The sequence below is a fragment of the Galendromus occidentalis genome, unplaced genomic scaffold (genome assembly GCF_000255335.2).
Source record: "Galendromus occidentalis unplaced genomic scaffold, Mocc_1.1 scf7180000077453, whole genome shotgun sequence".
Taxonomy (NCBI): domain Eukaryota; kingdom Metazoa; phylum Arthropoda; class Arachnida; order Mesostigmata; family Phytoseiidae; genus Galendromus; species Galendromus occidentalis.
The window spans coordinates 408,634-416,335 of NW_003805441.1; the positions used below are offsets into that span (position 1 = coordinate 408,634).

Here is a 7,702-nt window from a genome sequence, read left to right on the forward strand (position 1 = left end):
CAACTTCTCAGCAGGTGCATGTGATTTATTCTCCTCCGTGATTCAGACAGCACTGTTCCGCCCGGAAGTTCAGCAGACCTTCCCTTCACGTGGAACTCATGTAATTCTGATTGCGGCTTTGATAATAGAGCGACTGCGAATGAGGAACGCCGATTGTAAGCTCGCGACCGGGCTATCGGCGAACAAAAATCGATGATGTCCGCCATATATTGAGGGACATTTGAAAGTACTTCTTAGATTCGAAGGTACAGCCCTCAAAGTACCGATGATGGCTATATCGAAGTGGATTTCGATGAATTATCCAGAAGATGGATTCGAGCAAGAGGAAGAGCGTCACTCTGTTACCTGGAGCATTTCGAATCTCCAATGCCAGCAGTCATTCGCTTGGACGGTAGCGTGCTCGTCACTCCGCTGGCTACCGGCGAGGGAACGGATGCGTCGCGTTCATCCAAGTCGGATTCCGTAATCCGTCATATCCCAGGCCATAATCCTCCCGAGCCTTTTGGCGATCGATCGAGATGCAACCTACCAAGTGTTTCTCGTTTGAGAGCTGATTCATTTGAGTCACGCTCATGGGGAAATGCACCTCGTGTGAAGATGTAGGTATCTCATCAAAGGCGCTTCAACTCGGCGTACGATTACAACCGACAGCATCGGTATCCCTAATATAATGATCATAATGACAATGATACAATTCAAGTCGAGGTAAGATGTGAGGAAAGGTAGGGAGAGATTCATTTTTTTGAGAGACTTCCCTGCGAGCGCGGATCTCGCCATTCGTTTTCGACACCGTCGTCACCGAAGGGCCACTCCGTGATCCTCGGCGCATGCTTCCGGATGTGGACGATTACGTCCCAGCCCACCCGTTGGCCCCACGAATACAATTATCACCAGAATTGTAACTTCGCTGATTTCCGGAAGGTCCTGAAAAATCACAAGCCGCGCTCATGAGCGGCCGGATTCTGAGCGGGGTCTTATTCGTATCCCCTTATTCTGACATAACCTGCCGTCCTTGGAGGGCGACACCAGCGCTGTGTGTGATGACGACCGTAATATTCGACGATCACGGATTCCGGTTCCGACCTGCCGATAGCTTCGACGATTGCCCCAATCACATCGGCTTCTAGCAATTGTCACCAACGAAAAGAGGAAGACAAGCACAGACCACCTCACGTCTAAGCCATCAGATCAATGCTTCTCCTCGAGAAAGAATCTCCTCTTATTTTGTGACAGCTGCTCAATGATCTCAGAGGAGGTTTCCTTATTGGCGTCTCGGACAGATGTCCGGCTGACTTCGCTAATCGAAAGTGGTTATGCGCAGCGAAAATTGCTTCACAGCGTGAGATATCATCACCGAGGCGGAGTTCCTGCATGGATCGTGAGTCCTAGACTAGTCGCGTCGTTCCCATTTTTCAGGGATGTCTCCCTTTGGAGATCGTCGATCTTAAGATTGTGGATCGTCGACGATGTGGCGGGAAAACTGAATGATGTCGATGGATGCGATCGAAAATCTGTTCCGGAAATATCGACTCAGGGTCATATGCCATATCCAATTCGGTCGCGCTCAGCGTAGGGCTCAGGTCCGATGCCATGGATCCGAAATCGACCAATGCCTCATTGTCGGCCAGGTGATTCCCCGACCCTTCTGAGCAAGGAATCGACTCGCCATGCGGTCCCGCGACTTCGTAAGAAGCACATTCAGGATCACTTCTTCAGACCTACTGGGAGCTCTGAGAACCTTGCAGATTAAGAATATCCAGGGCAGAGTAGGCTCGTCCCAAGAGCGTTCCCTGAGTCCTGCTCGAGGGTACTACTTAGCAGGCATTGTCTTGGATCGGATGAATGCTCCAACTGGAAGACAGCCCCGTGCATTCTCTCGGGTGCGTTCTACGAGCGACAGAGAGCAATCGAGGTATTTATCGGAAAATCTATCGTTTCCGCGACTTTATTAGCAAGCTCCCGAATTTCTACGAGTTTCAATGACAGTGCCCACGATATTCAGCTTGAGGATCGCCCAGCAGGCCGAGTGAGACTGTTCAGGGGGAGGCGAAATTTCTACGAGCGAAGGCCTCGCCATTTGCGTCCGCGCCATTCATCGTAGACACCGTCGTTACGGATGTGCCACTTGGTGATCTTCGGTGCGTCTTTCCAATTGTGGACGTAGACGTCCCATCCGACGCGTTGACCCCACCAGTCCATCGTGCACCAGAACTGGGTGCTCGGCGTTTTGCGGAAAGTCCATCCCAGAGACTGTCCCGGTGCTATCCAAATACCTCCGGCTCCGCCGATTCTGAAAGCCCACAAATCAAAATTACCGTACTTACCCGAATTTACCGACAAGTCGCTGAATTCGGGTTAAGCGGACATTCATTCATTTCATCCATTCATAATCATGGAGGAGTCGTACGAATCGGTGCTCGTTGATTAGTTTTCTCATACCGACCACGAAGCGCAAGTTCTTGATGTACCGCAGTGCATCCGAATCAAGGGGAGGCGCGCTTACACGGTCAAAAGGAAGCTTCAAGTGCTCGCTCGAAGCTCTCCGTGTGAAATACGACGACAACAGAAGTCTGTGCGCGAGGATGGACGGCATTCCCCGAGTAGCCCTCATTGCATGGTGCAATGGAGCATCGAAAGGTAAACTCTAGCTGGTATCTGCCGCGCGTCAGGAGGCGACGAAACGCGAGAGACACATGCAGGACTCAGAAAGCCGCAGGAAGAGAGAGAAGTTTCCAGAGGTGGAGAAAGAACGGATTCGCGGTCAATTGCTCGATGCTACAATTCGAAGCGCGACGGATCCATGCTTAGCAGGATATTTCCGAGCCATTCAATGCATCCCTGGGTTGGTGCTCCCGATTCTTGAAACGATATGATCTCGCACAACGATGTTTCACTTCCGTCGGTCAGAAAATACACGAGCATGCAGCGCAATTAGTTGATCGTATGTTTCGATCGTTCGACGAAAAATCGATCGGTCTCCTCCCTGCAAACATGGACGAAACTCCAGTGTATTTCGACATGCCCGGGAGCAGTACTTTCGACATGAGGGGGATTGAGACTGTGAAATGCAAGACAGCGGGTGATGAAAAGTTACGTTTCGAAGCTGTTCTCACGATTATGTCTGATGGTCACAAATTGCCTCCAATGATCATTTTCGAAGGTTTGAAAAAGTTCCAGCGGGTTACGTTCTCAAAGGCATAATTGTGACCGTCGCATTAGGGGGGTCGATGGCGGGGGCTTTGATGGAAACATACAGACAACAAGTTCGGGAAAAGCAGTCAAGCGGTATCCTAAAGCCTTGATCTCTGTTCATCATGGACACGCATCGCGCGCATCTTGACGAGTCTGTGGCGGAGGGCTTCGCAGAGGCGAATCGAACAGACATCGTGTTCGCTCGAGGCGGTATGATACCGGTTCTACAGCCATTGGATGGCTTCTTTGACAAAAGTTCCAAAACCGGAATGAGGACGAAATTGATTGATTGGATGCGGAACGGTGAAGCGCAATACACAAAAAGTGGCAATCGACAACGAGATTCGTATCAGATGGTTTGCCAATGGGTGCACGGAGCTTGGAATGAGATCGATTCAGATCTGATTGTGACGTCTTTCAAGGGTTGTGGACTAGTTCATTCTCGATCCTTAATGTCAATGTTAGACAATGCATTACCTGTCGTTCTTGGAGGCACACCAAAGATGTGCATGATGACGACCGTGGTTCTCGACGATCACAGACCGCTTTTCCGAATTCGAGACGGCCTTGATGATGGCCCCAATGACATTGGCGATCGCTGAAGCGATGACGAAGGGGTTGCAGTTCGCCACCACCACAAGCGACAACAGAACGACTACCACAGACCACTTCATGTCTGTCCCTTGAGTCGATGCTCTCCGTTCACCAAGGGAGCTATTTTATATCAAGCCGAGTACGATTTAAATTCAGCTTAGAACAGTTCTTAAGTTCTCATCCTTATGGGTCTGGGTTTAATCGGGATTAATTAAGATTATCCGATGATAATTCAACGGAATCCTCTGTGAAGAATTTCAGAAAGAGGAGCCGAATTATGAGAACTCAAGGCAATAGATCCACTGGAGCGGACAGCAAAAGCTGTGGTGTATGGCCGGGTTGCGCCGGGTGCGATCTCAGCACCAATTCCCCCATTCTCTTACCACCCACGCTTTTTTCGAATTCGTGATTCGTGTGGCGTAGTTTAGAGCCATTTAGTGCGATGGGTATTCATTCAGTTGTTGACAAAGCAGCTCGTGATAGCTAAGCCGGATCTCGCTAAGACCCTTGATTTAAGCTTCGCGCCTGAGCTCTCAATACTCTGTGATGCGTCCCGCTTATGACTTCCAGTCTTACAGGCGGAGCTATGATCGCTCTTTCGGACTTGTGTAAGCCGCTCTGGTACCGGATTCTCCAGAATTCAAAGTAAGCCTACAACGCAATGTGACCCCGCGGAATATGCAGAGCTTTTGAGCCCTCGATATTCACCGGAGGATCTCTGCTCCATTACAGCAGCGGAGGATTAGAAATTGACCGCCACACTCATGGTGAAGTGCCGAAAGTATGTCGACCGCCCCTCGCTTGCGGGCGTGCTGAATGAATGTACCTACATGTTGATCAGCTGAGATTTCACCCCGAACTTCCGATTCCAACCCTCACGCTTCATTCTGAAGATGACAGGATTCAAGAGGATGTAGAACCTTGATGATATCAAGGAATAATGGCCGAAAACGGTTGATGTGATCGATGGTTGGTTTACCTAATCGAGGTTCCAAAGGAACACTCTGGAATCATATCGTTTATATCAACCATTCCAAGCGTGAAAGATGAACTTGAAGTAAATTCCCGGAAAGTAGAGACGATCGAGGTTTTGCTGCATGGTCATCGGAGCGTAAAATTTTATAGAGGACCCTGCATTTTATCCGCAGAGATATACGGTGGCACGGCTCATCTCGGCGAATAATGACGCTTCAGGCATGCCATCTCACGTTGGATCATACATTCTTAATCCGGGCGAATGCCGAGTTTGGAGATCGCATTGATGTAAATCCTCGGAGCTCATGCAGACAGCGACCTACCTGAGTGTCAATGTCGCTCGAAGCGAAAACATGCGTACCGAGGATAATGATGCGCTAATTTATATAAGGTATCACATCACCCAAGTCCGAAATTCTTACCGCTGGTGGAACAGAGAATATACTCAAAGGGAATACGGCCTTGTCTGAAGATGCGATTATTTATTCTTAAATGGGCTCATATCAACTTTTCGGCACCGCCTTTCACAAGGAATGTGTCAGAAGTGTCCCATCGCTTTTCGATCCAAATCATGCTTATTGTGGACGGATGTAAAAATGGTCTCTCTGAGACAGGATAAGCTAAGATCCCACTGTCCGACTCTCAGGCGGCAGTGTCCCAAGGAACGGCGTATCAGAGACCCCTTGCATTCCGCTTCGTCTGGATCGGATTGCGCCGGTAATATCAATGAGCTGAGAAGTTACGAGTTCAGGTCTCGCCATTTGCGTCCGCGCCATTCATCGTAGACGCCGTCGTCACGAATGTGCCATTTGGTGATCTTCGGTGCATCGTTCCAATTGTGAACATAGACGTCCCAGCCGACGCGTTGACCCCACCAGTCCATTGTGCACCAGAACTGGGTGCCCGACTTTCTGTGGAAAGTCCATCCCAAAGACGCTCCCGGTGCTACCCAAATACCATCGGCGCCACCGATTCTGAAGAATCAGAGGACAAATCATTGAGATTCGGATCGACGAATCATTACTATATCGATGAGACGCAGTAGTTCGTACGGCGAGGAATTACCTGTCGTCTTTAGAGGCGCACCACAGGTGGGCATGGTGACGTCCGTGATTCTCGACGATGACAGATCTCTGCTCTGAGTGCTCGATAATCTTGATTATGGCCCCGATCACGTTTCCTATCGCAGAAGCGATGATAAATGGGTTGCAGTTGGCTACCGTCAACAGCGACAGCAGGACGACCACCAAAGACCACTTCATGTCTGTTCCCTCAATGCTCTACCATGAACTGCGAGCTACGTTTTATGGATTTTCGTAATCTCTCTTCTCTCCTAGCGATCGAGATTGAGTCAAGTGCGGCAGAAATGCTTTTCATCTCCACTAATCGAAAATCAACCCCCATGATCAGTGATTTTGGAGGCTACAGAGGAAGAAGAGCCCGATCGAAGGGACTCCTGCCGGAACTTGAGCTTCTGCTGGGAGACGGGACAGCAAGGAATGTCTCGCAGACGCGTGAAGAATATCCTGCGATTCCTTTCGCCCATTAAGCGTCGCGATTTCCCCCGCCTCTTTTTTCTTCAATCATTCCAATAGCCAATCTATGCAGATCCCTCGAGAGCTCTCTTGCCCATCCCTGAGCCATCAATATGAAATCACCAGCCAGTACATATTTGTTTTTATCCAGTCCTCAAATCACTTTAATCACCCAAGCTCTTTTGGACCAGGGATTTTCCTGAGCTCGCGGCGATAAAAACCAAACGGATCTAATCCCGCGAACCCGGTAAACCCGATAAGGATTATTGCGATTATTATAGAGACTGAACCGTCAGGCCAGCCCAGATCGGGATCCAGTTCCTCGGACTGTGCATCCGAAAGGGTGAAAGAAGTTGGATCTCAAGCAGGTCCTTCATCGCTGGAATTGCTCCAACGATCCCATTCGATTCCAAAGGAGGAGCTTGATTCCTAGGCAAATATTCCTAGGCTCCTTCATCTGACTTGCGGCCTCATGCAGGTCTCGGGTCCAGAGAGCTCACGAAAACCCTGAATATGTGCAAACGACGTCGAATCGAGAAAGCGCGAAAACCGATGAATTCGACGGGATTTCGCGCCGGAAAGCAAGAGCGACGGGCATTCACAAAGAAATCACTATGCAAGTAGAGGCTTCCCTGCGAGCTAACGCACGAAGACTATGGTCCGACAAGATCGTCGAAAGGGGCTCTCTCAGACGACGATGCGCATTGGCTCGGACTACTCGCCGCAGAATGGCATGGCGTGCGCGGACAATACGACGGGGGAAATGAAGACTTTCGGCCTGAGTTCTCAGTTCACCGCAATCCTGGCCTCGGGAGCGACCCTGTCCAACGGCAGAACACCCTTACGGGGGTCATGACGTGGAAGTTTACCTCGAGATGGCAACTCCTGCACCATGAGAGCGATAGTAATTCACTATGAAATTGTTGACATCGGTGATCAATCCTAGATGTGTCCATCTATGCAGCTGAGGTCCATCGGAAGAAATGCCATCACGGAACAATTGAGACGTCTCACGGAAAAAGTGCCCAAGTCTAGTTATGGAGAATTTCGCAATTCGCGGCTCCTTAAGCCTACACCGAGTAAACCCCGCGAAACTGGCTATTTAACGACTTTCTCAGGGAGGAAACGAAGTGCTATCGTTTACGGTTCGATCACGTGAGACAAGCAAGTCGCGTTTTGATCAGCATCCTAATGGCTTCTCAGGGCGGAAATAAATCGTCGAGGAGCGGTCTGAGAGTACTCGGGAAGTGCCGTTGTGAATGCAGGGAGCGACTGTCGCGGAGAACGTGCGAGATTGTTCACCAGAGGTATCACTCGCTCTCGAAGTCTGAACAGACCGTTTTTTTTAAAAGGTGCCGTTGCGCCGAGGCCTGCCAAAAAACGCAAAGTCATCCAGAGGGACCGAG

General features: G+C 49.9%; 1 protein-coding gene and 1 long non-coding RNA gene across 2 annotated transcripts; both read right to left on the reverse strand.

The window, feature by feature from the left end:
* Positions 1 to 1,912: 1,912 nt before the first annotated feature.
* Positions 1,913 to 3,945, reverse strand: LOC100901451 (uncharacterized). Its single transcript, XR_001951190.1, has 2 exons — positions 3,670 to 3,945; positions 1,913 to 2,290 (listed from the first exon to the last, which is right to left on the reverse strand). It is a non-coding gene; the product is annotated as an uncharacterized LOC100901451 (long non-coding RNA).
* Positions 3,946 to 5,236: 1,291 nt separating this feature from the next.
* Positions 5,237 to 6,035, reverse strand: LOC100901834 (uncharacterized). Its single transcript, XM_003743914.2, has 2 exons — positions 5,827 to 6,035; positions 5,237 to 5,735 (listed from the first exon to the last, which is right to left on the reverse strand). The coding sequence occupies exons 1-2, from the start codon at positions 6,021 to 6,023 to the stop codon at positions 5,501 to 5,503; spliced, it is 432 nt and encodes a 143-aa protein (XP_003743962.1). The 5' UTR covers positions 6,024 to 6,035; the 3' UTR covers positions 5,237 to 5,500.
* Between the last annotated feature and the right edge of the window lie 1,667 nt (positions 6,036 to 7,702).